Source organism: Erinaceus europaeus, chromosome 18 (genome assembly GCF_950295315.1).
Source record: "Erinaceus europaeus chromosome 18, mEriEur2.1, whole genome shotgun sequence".
Lineage (NCBI taxonomy): Eukaryota > Metazoa > Chordata > Mammalia > Eulipotyphla > Erinaceidae > Erinaceus > Erinaceus europaeus.
Window position 1 is genome coordinate 71,553,268 of NC_080179.1, and position 18,202 is coordinate 71,571,469.

At 43.9% G+C, this 18,202-nt stretch overlaps 1 protein-coding gene across 1 annotated transcript in view; it reads left to right on the forward strand.

Annotated features, from left to right (window-relative positions):
- Window positions 1–18,202, forward strand: part of FMNL2 (formin like 2) — a 296,607-nt gene that overhangs the window by 207,144 nt on the left and 71,261 nt on the right. Inside the window, 4 exon segments of the mRNA XM_060178135.1 lie at window positions 201–353; window positions 9,598–9,706; window positions 10,337–10,413; window positions 14,830–14,923. Of these exon segments, the coding sequence (XP_060034118.1) occupies window positions 201–353; window positions 9,598–9,706; window positions 10,337–10,413; window positions 14,830–14,923 (433 nt within the window).

An 18,202-nucleotide genomic window follows, 5' to 3' on the forward strand; every position in this document is an offset into this window, starting at 1 on the left:
AAAAAATAAAAGATGTACTGTATGTATACATAGGAGAGAGAATGAGAAGCAGCAGCAGCACTCAAGTCAATCTGTGTGCTGCTACTGGGGGTCGAAGTAGGAGGTCAGGTTTGCAAGCCCAGTTCTCTTCCAGTGGGGCCATCTGCCTAGCCACACGGCTGTGAGCATCGCCCTCACAGGCACTTGTCTTTGTGTTGTAGCTTCGACTTTGAAAGCGTGGAGAGCACGGTAGAGAGCTCCGTGGACAGATCCAAGCCCTGGAGTCGCTCCATCGAGGACCTGCACAGAGGAAGCAACCTGCCGTCCCCGTTGGGTAGCAGCAGCTCCCGCTCTGGAAGGCATTCTGTGCTGCGGTGAGTTCCCTCAGTGAGCCGTAGGGCGCTCGCTCGTGGAGCTTGCCCTGGGCTGCCAGGGGCCCTTGCAGCTACTGGCCATCCTGAGTGATGCATGGCTGCCCCTTAGACCTGGCATTGTCTTTCTGGTGATTCCAGGAGAGGAGGGGAAGACAGAGAGGGGACTAGAAAGATAGACACCTGCAGATCTGCTTCAGTGCCCATGAAGCCACCCCTCTGCAGGTGGGGAGGTGAGGGCTCGAACCAGGATCCTTATGCCAGTCCTTGTGCTTCGTGCCTTGTGCGTTTAACAGCCTGCGTTACCACCCAGTCCCCCTACTCTGGGTTTTTGAAGAAAGGAACGGAGCACTAAGGCATTGGGGAAGGGCATCTGTTTTACTCTGTGATTTTGGGTGATTGTCCAAGTTGATCCTTAGGGGAGGGAAAGGCAAGTTTAGATGGAGGTAAAGTGAGAGGATGTGAGGTGAGCAAAACCTTCTAGGAGATGTCAGGCATGTCTGGAAAGAAGGAAGTGTCTGTCCTTCCAGCAAGGAGGTTTTCTGATGGAGGTGGGGCTGTCTGATGGAGAGGCGGGACCATAGACTCACAAAACTAAAAACCTAAAAACCTCCATAGAGACTTCCTCAGCAGCCGCTTTCTGCTGAAGCCAAGATCTGCATGTCCTCTCCCATTCTGACTTCTCCTGACATTTCTGAAGTGTCTCCAAGGCAAGTGTGTGCACTGTTTTCCCCTGGATAGTTGCCTCTGGCATTTCATGAAGGGTCATTTCATCCCTTCTTTCCTTTCTCCTTCCCCTTCCTTTTCTGATATATATATGACAGCTAGAGCAGAACCTGCGCGTCAAAGTCAGTGAGGTCAAGAACAAACACCTCAGCACAGACCCCTGCGAGCGTCCACCCGGCTTTGACCTAGCACGTTATGATCGGGCCCTCCTCAATCGCTATCGAACAGGCCATGGCCGGTGCGCCGCTATGTTCCACCGCTGGGGAGCCAGAGACGACCCGAACTGCCCCTGCGGCTCCAGACAGACTATGACCCACATAGTCAACGGCTGCCACCTCTCCAGATTCAAAGGAGGTCTTGAAACTTGACATCAGGCTCCACCTGATGCTGTTGACTGGCTGCGGAAGAAGGGCAAACGCTGGAAGAAGCAGAAAGTCAGTGAATAGGCTGCCAACCCTTCCTATGGATGACCAGTCCTTATAAATTGGCATTTTTGTGGCGCTTTTTTCTATTGCCTTTTGTCCCCCTCCCCCCTTTAATGTAGCCAGGGTTCACCACCTGGGGTTTGGTGAATATATATATGTAGAGAGAGAGAGAGAAAGAAAGAATACACAATATACCCAGGATCTTGTGATGAGTCATGCGTCAGTAGTCAGACCACATGACTTATTTAGGAAACAGTGAATAAAGTCTGACGTTTAAAGGCAGATTATGTGATATTCTGGGTACCAGGCTAAAAGGATTCTCATTTTAACTCTGGCTGTGATGTCTTGATGGATTGTGAAAAGAGTAGCTAGGGGGAAAGAATGTCTTTCCTTACAGTTCCTAGGAGACAGGGATACTTTTTTTGCAGAAGGATAGATCCTAATTAACAACTCAACCACAAGTGCCTTTGAAGATGGGAGTATAGTTTGTGTGAGTGGGGGCACACAGCAGGTACAGTGTCGGACTCTCGAGAACGGGCTTCTGAGTTCCCCGGCATTGCACGTGCCAGAGTGATGCTCTGGTTCACTCATTCCTCTCTGTCATGAATAAATCTTTTTCTAACAAATAAAAAGGGGATAGATATAAGGGCTGGCAAGATAGTTTACCTGGGAGGGTGTCTGTTTTGACATCTACGTAGCCCAGGTTGGAGCTCTTGGTTGGTATACCATAGGGAGCACAGTGGTACTGGGGGAAGCTTTGGGGCTACAGTATTTCTCTCTCTCTCTTTCTGAAAACTCAAACCCCAGGTAGTGAATCCTGGCTACATTAAAGGGGGAGGGAATAAAAGGCATTAGAAAAAAAAGCTGTGGAGTTGTACCCCTCCTACCCTATGGTTTTGTTAATTAATCCTTTCTTAAATAAAAAAAAAAATAAAATAAAAAATAATAAAAAAAGAAAGAAAAAGCACCAGAAAATGCCAATTTATAAGGACTTTTCGTCCATATAAAGGGTTGGCAGCTTGTTCGCTGATTCCACTCGGAAATCATGCACTGAGGTGTTTTGATTTATAGGTTCTGTTCTAGCTGTCACCTGGCCCTATGTGGGAAATATAGATGAACAGAAAGTCTCAGTAGTTCATTTAAAGGGCTTCAGTGGGAGTTTTGTGACTCCTCTCTCTCTCTCCCCCCCCCCCACTCTTTTTATTGAACTCTCTGGATTCAACTATCGATATTGCAGCTCTGTTTCTCTTGGCTGTAGAGTCAGTAAAACGCTTGACTCTTTTTTTATTTAACCATCGTATATTTTATGAGCTTAATTGATAGGAAGAGAAATGCCTGACTGATGTCATGTCTGAAGAGTGAGAGAGAGGAAATCTAAAACCTCAAATCTTGGAAAATTTCTTATTAGCCCAAACCTTGGAACCATAAAAGACTAGTCCAGTCAGGCCAAATTATGTGACCCGCCCAGCTGGCTTGCATTCCACTTACATTAGCTTCCTAGAGATTTCTAATTACTGTTCTTTATTTATAGGTAGATAACAGTTGAATATCTGTACAGCTAAGCCGTTTGAAAACACTTTTTGTATGAGAAAAACTTCCCAGTTTCATTAAACGAGTAAATAAAAAGTCAGGGGTTTGTTGGTGGTACACAGGATTGAGTGCACATGTTTTAATGCACAAGGACCTTGCTTCAAGCCCCCGGTCCTTCCTTGCAGGGAAGAAGCTTCACAAGCAGTGAATCAGGGCTGCAGGTGTTTCTCTTCCTCTATCCCTTTCTCCCCCTTCCCTCTCAATTTCTCTGTCATATCAAATAAATACTTTTTTTTTAAGTTTAAAAAAACATAAGGTCATATAGCATTTGTCTTTCAGTTACTATCTGTCTAGTCTCATGTGGCATACTGTCCTCAGACTTCACAGCGCTATCAGACTTGGCAGGTTCCTTTTTCCTCTTTATCTTTTCTGTATGTATTTGTGTGTATACTTACCCTATTTCGTGGGTGGTAACTTTTTTGTAGTGCTGGGGCACTGCACATGTGTTATTCCACCACTCCTGGGTTAATATATTTTTAGTAGTTATTTCTTCCTCCTCCTTCTCCTCTTCACCCCCTTTTTCTTATTTGGATAGAGACAGAGAGAGATACCACAGTTCTGCTTCACGGTCTGCAGAGCTTCTGGTGTGTAACCTTAAATTTAATTTAATTTTTTAAAAAATACTTTGCTCATGGGGCCAGGTGGTGGCATACCTGGTTAAAGTGCTCACATCATATTGTGCAAGGACCCACGTTCCCTTGGAGGGAGAAAGCTTCACAAATTTCTCTCTCTTTCTTACTCCTCCCCCCCACCTATCTCCCTCCCTCCCCTTCCAATTTCTCTCTCTCTCTATTCAATAATAAATAAATAAATAAATACATAAATACAATAATTTAGTCACTTATTCCTGAACTCAGATCCTGGCACATGATAACATGTACATTCTACCATATGTGCAACTGCCTGGCTTCAATTTAATTTATCTTTTTTTAAAAAATTTATTTCTTTATTAATTTTATTTATCTTTAAAGGTTTCTTTTATTTAGTACAGAGAGGATTTCATATGAGACACAGGGAAAGATTGAGAGAAGCCCGAACACCGCTTGGTACCCGTGGCACTGAGGGTTGAATCAGGCATAACAGGCATACAAATCTGATGCTCTGAAAGTTGAGGTATTACACACACACACACACACACACACACACACACACACACACACACTTCAATAAATGTGTTTATTATGCCAGAGAGGCCAGAGCACTGTTCAACTCTGGCAAAAAAAAAGGAGTGCTAGAATCGAGCTTGTGGAACTCTAGACTCTCAGACTTGCTTATTGATGCTTGAATAGGCTGAGCTGTCTCCTCTGCCCAAGTTTCTGTTTTTGCATCAAATTAAGCTTAAAATTAGCTTGATGTAGATTTCTTAAAAACAAGGAGAGTTGGGTTAAGCGCATATGGTGTGAAGAACAAGGACCAGCGTAAGGATCCTGGTTCAAGCCCCTGGCCCCTCACCTGCAGGGGGGAGCTTCATAAGCAGTGAAGCAGGTCTGCAGGTGTCTGTCTTTCTCTCCCCCTCTCTGTCTTCCCTCCTCTCTCCATTTCTCTCTGTCCTATCAAACAACAACATCAATAACAACAACAATAATAACCAGAACAACAATAAAACAACAAGGGCAACAAAAGGGAAAAAAATAGCCTCTAGGAGCAATGGATTCGTAGTGCAGGCACTGCGTCCCAGCAATAACCCTGGTGGCAACAAAACAAAACAAAATAAATATAGTCTTACAACTATTGTACAGTTATCCAGATTAGAACACTTTAATATTAGCACTTTAATATTGTCCGATCTGTTCAGTCTGATTAATTCACCTCTTTCCACTCTTTGGTGGCATTCCTTCTCATACTGTTTCCAAGATTCAACTCAAGAATCATTTACTGTGTTTGGTGTTTGTATCTGCTTAGTGTCCTTTAGTTTGGAATAATTTTCCATCCATTTTTCCTCCCTCAGGACTTTAATAGTGTGTGTGTGTGTGTGTGTGTGTGTGTGTGTGTGTGTGTGATGCTTTGCTGAGCTGTAATTTTTAATTAACCTTGCATGACCTTAAGATGTGCAGTCTGTTCATTTGTCACTTTTTCATATTGCCCTGTGACTGCCACCTTACTATTAGCTAGCATCTCTATCACATTGCATAGTTTCTCTTTCTTTCTTTCCTTTTTTTTTACCAGAGCTCTGATCAGCTCTTGCTTATGGTGGTGTGGGGGATCGAACCTGGGATGTCGGAGCCTCAGGCATGAAAGTTCTCTTTGCTTTTTTTTTTTGCTTTTTTTTTTTATATTTATTTTATAATTTATTTATTCCCTTTTGTTGCCCTTGTTGTTTTATTGTTGTAGTTATTATTGTTGTTGTCGTTGTTGGATAGGACAGAGAGAAATGGAGAGAGGGAGGGGAAGACAGAGAGGAGGAGAGAAAGATAGACACCTGCAGGCCTGCTTCACCGCCTGTGAAACGACTCCCCTGCAGGTGGGGAGCCGGGGTTCGAACCGGGATCCTTACACCGGTCCTTGTGCTTTGCGCCACCTGCGCTTAGCCCGCTGCGCTACAGCCTGACTCACGAAAGTTCTCTTTGCATAACCATTATGCTGTCTACCCCCACCCAGTTTTTTTTTTTTATTGTTTTCTTTTCTTTTCTTTTTTCTTTTTTTCTGTTTTGGATAGGACAGAGAGAAATTGAGGGAGAGGAAGTCAGAGAGGGGGAGAGAAAGACAGACACCTGAAGACCTGCTTCACCACTTGTGAAGCGACCCCCCTGCAGGTAGGAAGCCAGAGGCTGGAACCGGCCAGGATCTTTGAGCCAGCCCTTGCACTTTGTGCTATGTGGGCTTAACCCGCTGCACTACTGCCTGACCCCCCCTCCCCGAGTTTTTATTTCTTTATCCATTAGTGTGGATATTTAGTTTGGCCATCTCAGCTATAGTGGGTCAAGCTGCTGGATCATGGCCCCCCAAAGCCCCCCCCTTGTGTTTTTCTTCATAAATAAGCCATGGTTTCAAGGGATTTGAGAAATGCCCGAGGAGGAGAAGCCAGTTTCTGCTTTAGCTAAGGGAGCGGCATCTGGGGTAACTCGAGGCATATTCCCTGGGACAGGACAAGGGTTCTCCCGCCTCAGTTATCCACAGAAGCCTTTGGATTGGGCCCTTTTTTCATCTGCCACAGTGAATGGAAGAGCCACCCTGAATCTGACGCTGCTTCATCTCTCTGTTTTCTGAGAAGTTTCTTATAACTCCTGGAAGAAAGCATTCTAGACTTGCTTTCAGTTTATGGAATTCTCTGACTGAGCCCACACCAGGGGTATCAGCTGACCAAAGGAACACCCGTATCTCCCACTGAGTCGCCATCTTTGTGAGTTCTGAGTAAGCTTAGATGTGTGTGGCGAGCACACTGAGATTGCTCAGCTTACTAGAAGCAGTGTTCGCAAATAACTTCGCCTCAAGGGCCATGGCAGAGAACCGGACACAGGCTGCCTCATCTGCCTACTCTCATTGACTGTCTTGTACCTGTGTTAACACGATTCTGCAACAGGACCTTAGACATACAGTATTTGACCCTCAAGACTAGTTTTATTTTCTCTCTTGCCATCATGATTATTACTGGGACCCTACTACTTCCAACAGCCACTTTTTTTTCTCTTTGCTTTTTTTTTCATAGAGGTGAGAGAAACAGAACCAGAGAGCAAGAGACAGAGAGAAGGAGAGATTCCTGCAGCACCGTTCCACTGTTTGCGAAGCTTCCTCTCTGCAGGTGGGAACTGGGGCCTTGAACCCACATCCTTAAACATGGTGATATGTACTCTCTACTGTGTGAGCCACCACTCATTTCCACAGCTACTTCCGTTTGAGCTGTTGGCACATTTAAATGGTGACTGGCGATCGCTGTGACTTTTCACCCCTTTCTGAGGCAATCAGTGTAACTCATATGCTTGGAGGAGCTGTGCAGACCTAATCGGTTGCCTTTGGACTTTGTGAAATCTCTTTTGTTTTGTAAGTAAACTTCATTTATTTATTTATTTTATTTTATTTTTTGAGAGAGATGCAGAGAAAGAGAACAAGACAGAGAGAGAAGCCCCAGAACACTGCTCAGCTCTGGCTTCTGGTGGTGCAGGGGATTGAACCTGGGACTTAGGTGCCTCAGGCATGAGAGTCAGTTTGCATAAGCATTATGCTGTCTCCCCTGCCCATGTAAGTTAACTTCTAAGTATTTAGTATTCTAAGGAATAGATCTGGGGGCTGGGCGGTGGCACACCGAGTTAAGTGCACATAGTATGAAGTGCAAGTGTAGGGAGCCCGGTTTGAGCCCCCGGCTTCCCACCTGCGGGGGGGGGGGGGTCACTTCACAAGTGGTGAAGCAGGGCTGCAGGTGTCGCCATCTCTCTTAATATCTCTCTGTCCTATAAAAAAAATGAATAGGCCTGAAATGATCAAATACACAGAAAAAAACATAGGTGAAAGGCAGGCACTAGGATGTTAACACCAAAGATGTATTTGGAGACTCAACCTCACGGAATTGGAAAACTAAAGAAAGAATAAACAGCTGGGACTACATTAGCGTCTTGTCCTTTTGATAATAGCCGTTCTGACAGGCCCAAGGTGATATGTCATTGTGGCTTTGGGTCATACTTCCATGATACTAAGATGTGGTGGACTTCTTTTTTTTTTATATGTATGTATTTTTCAAATTTATTTATTTGTTATTGGATAGAGACAGAAAAATTGAGAGAGAAGGGAGAGATAGAGAAGAAGAGAGACAGACAGACACCTGCAGACCTGCTTCACCGCCTGTGAAGCGACTCCCCTGCAGGTGAGGAGCCGGGGACTCGAACTGGGATCCTTACACTGGTCCTTGCCCTTTGCACCACATGCGCTTAACCCACTGGGCTACTACTGCCTGACTCCCAGTGGACTTCTTCTATGTGCCTGTTAGTCATCCCTATTCTTTCTCTGGAAAAATTTATACTCAAATCTTCTGCCTAGTTTGATTTTTTTTTTTTTTTTTTTTGTGATTGAGTTTTATAAGTTCTTTATAAATTTGGAATGCTATCCCCTTGTCTGTTACATGATTGGAAATTACTGTTTCCCTAACACTAGATAGCTTTAAATCCTACTTTGAGCTCAGCTTTACACTTTCAGATCTGTTGTTGTAAGCAACGGTTGAAGTGCTTTTCAGACACTTGGCTCATCTGTAAACTTATGTAAAAGAATCATCTTTCTCTGATTTGATAATCTTTGAAATCTGCGGCCATTAATACAGCTTAAGTGTGCTGCTTCGCCAGGCTTGAGCCTCCCCCACCTCCCCCACCACACTGAAGGAAGCTCAGTGCTGTGGTCTCTCCCTGCCTGTCTCTCCTGGAAGGGAGGAAGGAAGGAAGGAGAGAAATGAAATTTTAAGATTCTGACCCTTTTTTTTTTAAAGAAATGAATTGATTTCTTTATAGGATATAAATCTGTTTATTTATAGGATAGAGACAGAGAAAAATTGAGAGGAACAGGAGAGACAGAAAAGACAGAAAGACAGAGACACCTGCAGCACTGTCTCACTGTGTGTGAAGTTGCCCACTGCAGGTGGGGACCAGGAGCTTGAAGCTGGGTCCTTGCATTAAAAATCTGCTCTCACGTTTCAGACAACCTCTCAATTCAGTCTTCTCCTTCCTTGCACCTATCAACATTTTGACACCAGTTTATAGTAATCGTACCTCCCTTGATATTTTTATTTACATTAAGAAGGAAAGCCCATAGGTCATATCACGGGGCAATTCTACCTTTACTTCTGTCACAGAGTAGTCAGCGACTTTTGAAATGTGCTTTTAACTCAAGGCTCGAGCTTTCAGGAGAAGCTTCTCTGTGTGTTCCCCTGCGTTCTAATTGCACCATGCTGCATTGCCATCTCACAGCTAATCTCGGGCTTCAGGGGAGAGACGTAAGGTTTAGCAGTGTAGGGACTTTGGAATGAATCCTAACGTTCAAACAGTCCGCCTTGTGAAATGTCAGCCCATATCCCTCAAAGTTGGAGCTGGCACTCCAGGCTTTTTGTTAAGTAAGGTATTGGGCTGTGGATGCGTTTATGAACTATTCAGCTTCCAAACATTCCTGCCCTAGGCCAGCAACTCTAATGCAGGTGCTCCTGAGAGCAGAATAGGAAGGGGGAGTCCAAATGGGGCTGAAATCGGCTTATTTGCAAATGTCATCTGCATACATCTTGCCTCATATCACCTCACAGAGCTTTTTAGACCTGGATGACTAGTTAATCTCTACGCACAGTCTATGTAGTCTGTTACATTCTGTGAGTAGAGAGGAGTTTCATTGTCTGTGAGAGTTTGACTGGAGAAGATTACATGGGCTACATAGTCTGTGAAGGCGTTTTCATTGTGAAGAGTTTGGTGCTTTTGACCTGTCATCTTCACTGATGTGGAGATGAAGCTGCAGAACCATGTACCTTTCAGAATGCGTGCACCTAAAGCAATTTCCAGTATTATAAACGTTCCCATCTCCCCCTTTTATCTTCTTTGTTGTAGGTATAACACTTTGCCAAGCAGAAGGACCCTGAAAAATTCCAGATTAGTGAGTAAGAAAGATGACGTTCATGTCTGCATCATGTGTTTACGTGCCATCATGAATTACCAGGTGTGTTTGTCTTTCTGATTCTGGGGGGGGTGGGTAGGTGGGGGGGGTAGAATCAGAATCTGTCGAATCCAGATCCAGTTCTGCTTTCTTTCTCTCCCTCTCTCTTTCTTTTTTTCTCTTCCCGTGCTCCTCCTCCGTTTTCTTCTTGACTGAAGCATTTTCTGTTGTTAAGCATAAGAGAATTGGCACTGTCTTTCTGCTAGTGGCAGTGAATCAAAGAATGGGAAAAGTAATGATGGTAGATGGTATAACTGAAGCATAACATGGTTCTTGAGGAGTGATAGGGGGACTTTGCAGGAAGCACAATAATTCCTCAACTCAAGAATCAAGAATGATACCTGACTGGGCTCACCTCTTAATGTAGAAGGATAAGGAAGCCTGACTCAGTGAAAACATAACTGGGTTTTTGCTCCTGCTGACTGTTGCCCACAAAAAGGACTAAGACTCAGTGGTTTCTACTCTGGAAGGTTACATTTAGATGCCATTTAGAATGATTCAGGAGCTTTTGAGAATCAGAAGAAATTCACCTGGGGAAGGGGTAGGGGAGAACCAGGGTCTTTATTAGTCAGGGTTGATGGTCCCGTAAGTTGGCTTCTGATGCTCTTTGTTGTCTCCTCACATTCATTTTAGTATGGTTTCAACATGGTAATGTCTCACCCACATGCTGTCAACGAGATTGCTCTAAGCTTGAACAATAAAAATCCAAGGTAAGTTTGCCTTCCGTCTTCACTTCAGAGTTTGCAAACTTCCAGGTTCCATTCACTGAAATAAGAACATGAGTACAGGGGGCTGAGCAGTGGTGCACCTCGCGAGCACTACTGTGCGTGAGGATGCCAGTTTGAGGCCCCACTTCCTACCTGTAGGATGGATGCCAGTCTGTGGGTGCATAGCTTTCTCTTTGCCCTCCCCCCTCAACGTCTCTCTGTCCTATCTGATAAAAATGAGGGGGAGAGGGATAAAAAAGGAAAGAAGAAAAATGACCACCAGGAGCAGTGGATTTGTCGTACTGGCACTAAGCCCCACTGATAACCCCAGTGGCAATAAAAGCCATCCCAGGGGGCCAGGTGGTGATGCACCTGGTTGAGTGCACATGTTACAGTGTGAAAGGACCCAGGTTCGAGCCCCTAGTCCCCTCATTGCAAGTGGTGAAGTAGTGTTGTAGGTGTATATGTCTCTGTCCCTCACTGTCTCCCCTTTCCTCTCAACTTCTGGCTGTCTGTATCCAATAAATAAATAAAGATAATTAAAAAAAAAAAAGCCGTCCCAGAGCTGTGAAACTTTGGTGATGACAAAAGGAAAAAAAAAAAGTCAATATAGATTCCTTGACTATGTGCCATTTTGGATAGAGCCAAAGAGAAATGTAGAGGGAAGAAGGGAAAGAGAGAGAGAGAGAGACCTGCAGCACTGCTTCACCACTCGTAAAGCTTCCCCCTGCAGGTGGGGACTGGGAGCTTGGGACTCAGGTCCTGCCACATGCACCACCAGCCAGCCCACTAAGTTCCATTCTTAGATGTGGCAAAACTGAGTAGCTGGTGATGACTTTAGGTTCTTTCTTTAAGCTTCTCTTCCCTCTGAGGCCCCATTTATCTGTCTTCACAAAGTCAGCAAACTTTACTGGACAACACAAGGTTGCCAGTGCTGGGGCCAGAAGAGTCTTAACTAAACAATGCCAGTTATTGCTGGCATCTAACTAGAGCCACTCTCTCTTTAACACGGTACGCGCAACCTTTATTTAATGTGGCTTTAATTTTCAAACAAAAAGCTGGAGACACACACAAATTAACATATAATATGGAGATGACTTTTGTATTCACATTCCTGTAAAGGCCAGTACAGTGTATCTAACAACAACGACATCAATAACAACAGCAACAATAAAAAGACAAAAAGGTCAACAAAAGGGAAAATAAATAAATAAATAAATAAAAACAAAAAAAAAGCCTTCCACTCTTATCAGGCAGTCTGCATTTTAGATGTCTCATGCCTTCTCTTCATAGGTCTCTGTATAGACGGCATCACTGAACAGTGGTAATTTGGCTAAGAATAGGAGGATGAATGAAATCTTTCTGATGTTGAATGCAATGCAGACCATGAAGTCCAAGCAGACGTTTACTATCGGGGGCCGAGCAGTGGCCCACCCGACAGAGCATGCACATCACCGTGTGCAAGAATCCCAGCCCAAACCCCTCCCATCCCGACCTGCAGGGGCAGCTTCACAAACAGTGGAGCAGTACTGCTGGTCTTCCTCTTTCTCTTTCGTTGTTTGTCACTATCACTCCCTTTCCTTTTAATTTCTCTCTGTCCTATCAAATAATAGAAAGCAACAGGGTGGAGGGAGTGGTAGTCAAGCACTGAGTCCCAGTGATAATCCTGGGGGTAATAAAAAACAAAAAGTTGAATATTAGTAGGTCAGATTTCTCTTGACTGAAGCCTCTGCAACTTTGTCACTGCTTCTTTAGTTGACTGGGATGCTATGGAGGATAGCTTCTCTGATTCTGCCTCCCACTACATGGAAGCTATTATTTATTTTTCTTACAACAACCAGCATTTTGTATTAGCAGAGCACTTTTTTTGTGTGTAGAGGTTCACAATGGTCTTTATTCCAGGAAAAAGAGGAAGCACTGAAGGGGTCTTAAGACAGAGAAACAGTACAGTGCTTGGCATTGTATTTGATAACTTAGACTGTATCTGTCTAAGTGAGCTACTAAAAGTAGATCAGAGAGTTTTGCTTTGTTGAGTCAGACAGCTTTTTCTTGTATTAGTGCAGCTGTGATACAGCTTTTCTTTTTTTTTTTCATATCACATTTCCTTTTCTTTGATTTTATTAGAGACTTAATATTAATTTACAAAACTATGAAATAACAGGAGTATAATTGTGCGCCATTCCCACCACCAGAGTTCTGTGTCCCCATTCCCTCCATTGGAAATTGTAGGATTTCTCCCAAGGTTATAAATATGGGTTTACTATTATTTCTATGACTATCTATCTATATTTATATGTATTTGTTCTTTTTTTTTCTATCTTCCTGTCTTCCTGTCCTTTCTAAGTTATATCTACACCTATTGCTACTTCTGAATGTCCTTTTTTTTCTGTTCTCTCTCTGGGTCCTGATGGAATTGGAGCTTAAAGCCTTCTGACAGTCTTTCTCCAACATTCTCTCTCCCTTTCTGGTAGTATAGACCAAAATTCTTTATGGCTTGTAGAAAGTGGGAATTCTGACTTCTGTAATTGCTTCTTCTCTGGATATAATCATTGGCAGGTTGATCCATACCCCCAATCGGTTTTTCTCTTTCCCTGGGGGCGGGGGCCAGTGGTAGGGCTCTGGAGAGGTGAGGTTCCAGGACACATTGGTGAGGTCGTCTGCCCAGGGAAGTCAGGATGGTATCATGAAAGAGTCTGCAACTTGTTGGCTAAAAGGTGGTGAGATATAAAGTGGGACAAAGAGATTAATAGCTAGGAACCAAAAGGCAGAAATGTAGCAGGTGACAATAGGGTTCTTGTGGTAGAAAGAAGCTAGGAAGTCTATTTTAGGTACGTTCATAGAGCCCCGTGACTTTTGTAGTTTTTGCTTGAGTTTGATAGAGGTGGACTTTTTTTAAAAAATAGTTTCCGGGAAGATGGTGTCTGAGTTGAGAATAGGGCTAGAAAGTTGGATTAGGGCAGAAAGTAGCTTCCAAACTTGAAGAAAATCTATAAATGAAATTCACCGTTTACCCATTCACCTGACCCAAGGGCCCATTTATGTCACGTTTGACACAGGAGCCTGTGTAACCTCTGAGTCTCTGTCAGTCTGTGTCACAGCTGGGAACATTCTAGGTGCTCTCATTTCAGGGCCAGTCTTCCTCCAGTGGAAGGGTAGGATGACCCAGCCGCCCTTCAAAGAGTGGGGCAGTGCGTTCCATTGTTACTTTATAGCGAGGACGAGTTTCTGGAGTGGCTCACAAGAGGACTTCTGCTGATGTTCCTAATGGGAGTGAGCAGTGAGGGTGGGGAGAGGGATCTATTAGAGGTCTGGGCACATCATATATCTGTGTGAGAGTCCAAGGCTTCATTGATTAGGTCCCCTGGTGATCAGCTGGTCTCTTGCCCTTACCTAGCATTTGTAGCCCTTTTTTTATCTCATGAGTTTGGACTTTCTCCCAGTTAAAGTGTTGAGAGTGTCATTTATTGTATTCAAACCAGTATTTTCACTGGCTTGGTTTTCCAAGAGCCTGGTGTTATTGAGTTTATTTACGATTTTGACAAAACTTGAAGATAGCCCAATGAAAATTAATCAGTCTGGGCTGAGCTTTGGTGTACCCAGTAGAGCAGTAAAACAAACTCTTAAAATGCTCTAGGACCCAGGTTCAAGTATCTGGTCCCACCCTCAAAAGCAGTGAGGCAGTGCTACAGCTCTCTCTCTCTCTCTCTCCCTCCCTCTCCCTCGCCCTCTCTCCCTCTCTCTGTCTCTGTTTCTCTCTGTTTTTCTCTCTCTCTGTGTCTGTCTCTCTGTCTCTCTCTCTGTTTCTCTCTCTTTCTCTCTTTCCCCCCTCCCATTACCCTACCCTCTTGAATTCTCCATGGCTCTATCCAATCAATCAATTAATGAAACCATAAGAAATCTAAACCCAACTTAAAAACAATCAGTTTATCCTGCTTAGGAAGAAGAAATGATAGAAACCAGCATTGTCACAGAGCATCTGCAAATAAGCAGATTTACAGTGTAGGATGTAACTTTCAGTTGATTTTTAACCTTCCAGGTAAAAGTTATGTCTCTAAAACTTGAGAAATTGTTTAGCCAATGGTCTGGTTGTTTTTTGTTTTTTTGTTGGTTTGTTTGTTTTGTTTTAATAATCCCCAGTTTCTTACTGTCTTAGGCTCAGCGCTAAAACTTAATCTGCCAGGATTTTCATTCATGAGTAACCTGGAGGGTGGAAGAAGAGCCTTCAGTTTGCTGCCCTCCATAAATCACAGTAGTTGTTAGCTAAGGTTTTAAATACGCTCTAATATAATTATACACCTTCATGAAAATTTTAAAATCACACATGGGGAAATGTTATATCCATCTTGAAAGCAAGCAGCCACTGATCCATCTTGTCACATTCAGTAATCTGTGCTTCTCCCTTCCTTCTTGTTTTGACAGAACGAAAGCCCTTGTATTAGAATTGTTGGCAGCCGTTTGTCTTGTCAGAGGCGGGCATGAAATCATTTTATCCGCATTTGATAACTTTAAGGAGGTAGGATATCTGTAATTTGAAAAAGAGTGCTATTACATCTTTCATCTGGACAACTACGAACAGTGGTTTACTTTATCATGAATTCTGAGACCTACTTTCATTTTTCTAAGACATTTCTCAATATTGAACTTGATCTAAATATCCTTAGATGTGTTTCTTTGGTGTTTTGATTGCAGAAAAGTTCTTAAAAGTGTTTGCAGCACTATTTTCCTGTGAAACTGGAACGCCAGCGTAGTGTGGGTTTTGTTAAACGTGTGGTTTTGGTTTTTATTATGGTTGACACTTCAGTCCCCCCCATGAATTTTTTTTTAAGATTTTAATTTATTTAATGATGAGAAAGAAAGAACTAGGCATCACTTTGGCACATGTGCAGCTGGGGAATTCAACTTAGGAGCTCATGCTTGAGAGTCTACTGCTATATCCACTGTGCCACCTCCTGGTCCACTTTTTATTCTTATTATTTATTTATCTATCTATTGGATAGGGACAGCCAGAAATTAAGAGGGAAGGGGGAAAGAGAGACACTGACAAGATTCACCACTTGTGAAGCTTTCCCCCTGAAGGTGGGGACTGGGGGCTTGAACCCGGTTCCTTGCATATTGTAACATGTGCTCAACCAGGTGCGCCACCACCTGGCTCCCGTGATTTTTTTTCTTTATTGGGGTTTAATGGTTTACAGTCAACAGTAAAATCCACATAACAATTCACCGGCTCTAGGTCCTCCTCTGCCATCATGTTCTATCACCTGAACCCTCCTCCCCTCACCCCAGAGTCTTTTACTCTGGTGCAATACACCAAAGAATTTCTTTTTTTACTTGTAGAATTGTTACCAGACCAGTTACTCAATCTTTTGCTTTTTAGGGAGAGGGGGAGAGAGGAGAGACATCATAGTCCAGCTCCACCATCTATGAAATTATGCCACCACCACCCCATCCATGGGGTCCATGCTGCTCCCTTGTGGTGCTGGGGCTCAAACACCAGGTCTGTCCTTTGATTTGAGAGAGAGAGAGAGAGAGAGAGAGACAGAGAGACAGAGGGAAGGAAAGAACATGATTTTATGTTCCACCATCCATGGAGCTGCCCTGGTGCTGCCCATTTCTTTTCTCATGCGGTCAGTATCAGGGCTTGAACCCAGGGCCTTGTGCACACTAAAGAGCACAGTCTACCAGGGTGAGCTAGTGCCTGGCCCCTTGTAGTTTGTGTTCTTTTCCAACATTGCATCTGTGAGCTGGAATGCTTCAAAGATGTCAACAGAGGGAACACCCCCCTCATTTATTTTTATGCCCTCCCCACGTCATTACTTTGCTTATGATTTTTTACATTATTCATCTTATGGATGCTAGTCATAGGCAGAACCAAATGCCATTTTATCTGTTCAGCCTCAGTCATAGTGAACAATATGCTGGTTCTAAGAAAACAAAGGCGAGTAGTATACCTTTAACTTCACCTCCTGCATTGCCAAACAAAAGAGTGTAATGTGTAAATGCTTGTCTGTGAATGTTTTTTACTAATCATGTATAAATATATAAATCTTATTCTTATAAATAACCACATGTGTGCTTCAGTGAGTCTAGCACAAAAGAGGAACAGCCTTTGCAGTTGACAGAAGTCCTAATCTGCATCATCAGACCTTGTAAAATTATCACATGCCAAATTTCAACTTACCAAATGCCTATTTCTACACCACAAGTACTGACTCTACGGTTATCAGCAACCTTGTTAGGAGCAATACATACTGCAGACCAAATGATGTCCGAAAGTGTCAATTGTGTGGAATTGATGTTGATAGATGCCACTAAGTCATGATCTCAATGCTCACCTTGTTTTCTCTTAGGTAGACTAGAGTGTCTGTCTTAGGCATAGAGGCACAAAACACCAGCAAAATAGCTCACCTGGAGAATGTGTGTGCTTTGCTGTGTGCGATCCGTTGATTTCTTTCCTCAGAGAGAGACAGAGAGAGGGAGAGTCTGTGTTTGTGCCACTAGGACCACACCCATACAAAAGGCCACCACTTCAAGACCAACTTTCTTCCCCTTTTAAAAGTTTCAGAGTCAAAGGGAGAGAGGGGAGAATAATGTAGTCCTCCACTCTGCCTTTAGTAGACCATACACCAGTGCCGTCCATAACGCTCCCTCCCGTGTGATACGCTGCTTGAACTCAGAGCCTCTGGCATGCTAAGGCATGCACTTTACCATGTGAGCTTTTCAATAAAAGGGGATTTATTGAAAACACATATGGCTTTGGTGCTGAAACATCTCATTATGAAAATTTATGGTCCTGAAGTGAGGACAAGAGTGAGAACAGGGTCACCTGTTTTTCCTTATTGGCTAAGTCAGTCACGTGTCAGAACCAGACTGAACTGATATTCTCTTAGACGCTTGGCATGATTCATGTGTCTAGTTGAACATTTGATTTGCCAGCCCTTTTGCCCCACCTCCGTCCATTTTGAAATGAAAGTCATTGTTTTGGTATTTGCAGTAGTTCAAAGTTTGGTTTTGGAAGAATCAGGAACTGACTACACAGAGGAGTGAGTCAATCGGCAAAGTTGTGGAGAAATGCAGAGTTGACCAGGAGCCTGGGGGAGCAGCCCAGGGAAACAGGCAGGTGTTCCAAAAATGTGGCTAGTGTCTCCTTGATGTTTAGCCACCATCAGTATGCTGCGGGCTGGTCATGCTTTTCTCTCTCCCAAAGGACAGGGGTCAGCCGAGTGGTTAATGAGACAGAACTTGGTGGTTCGTGACATCAACTAGCCCTCTGTTTACAGAGTCAGGAGCACTGTACTTACCAGGAGTTTCTCTTAGAAACCATGAAGTGGTCTATCTTAACCCACTGCGCCACCGCCCAGCTCCCTGTAACTGTATTTTCATCTGCCTCCAAAGTGGTAGCATCTGGCTTTGGGGACAGGGAGGTGGGAAGGCTGAGCTCGGTTACTAAAGGCCCAGCTTGATCCCTCCTTGTGACCTTCCTTCCAGTGTGGCCAGATGGAGCTTTGTGCAGTGCATCACTTGGCCCCCACGCTCCTGCTCCATCAACCTTGGCAGTAGTTGTTACTTTTTTTCCCACCTGTTGCTAGAAGGCCTCCTAGGAGAACTCACATGGCTTAGCTACTGTAGTGCCTCTGGACGTGCTCATGCTGCCTAGTGTTAAGTTGATTTAAGAAAGCCTGTCGACTTTTGTTTACAGCCAAGCAAATTGAGAGGGAAGGCACACAGACGGTCTGGTGTACGTCCAGACTCCCTCTGGTCCTAATCCCGTCTTGTTGTACCTCTTGAACATCAG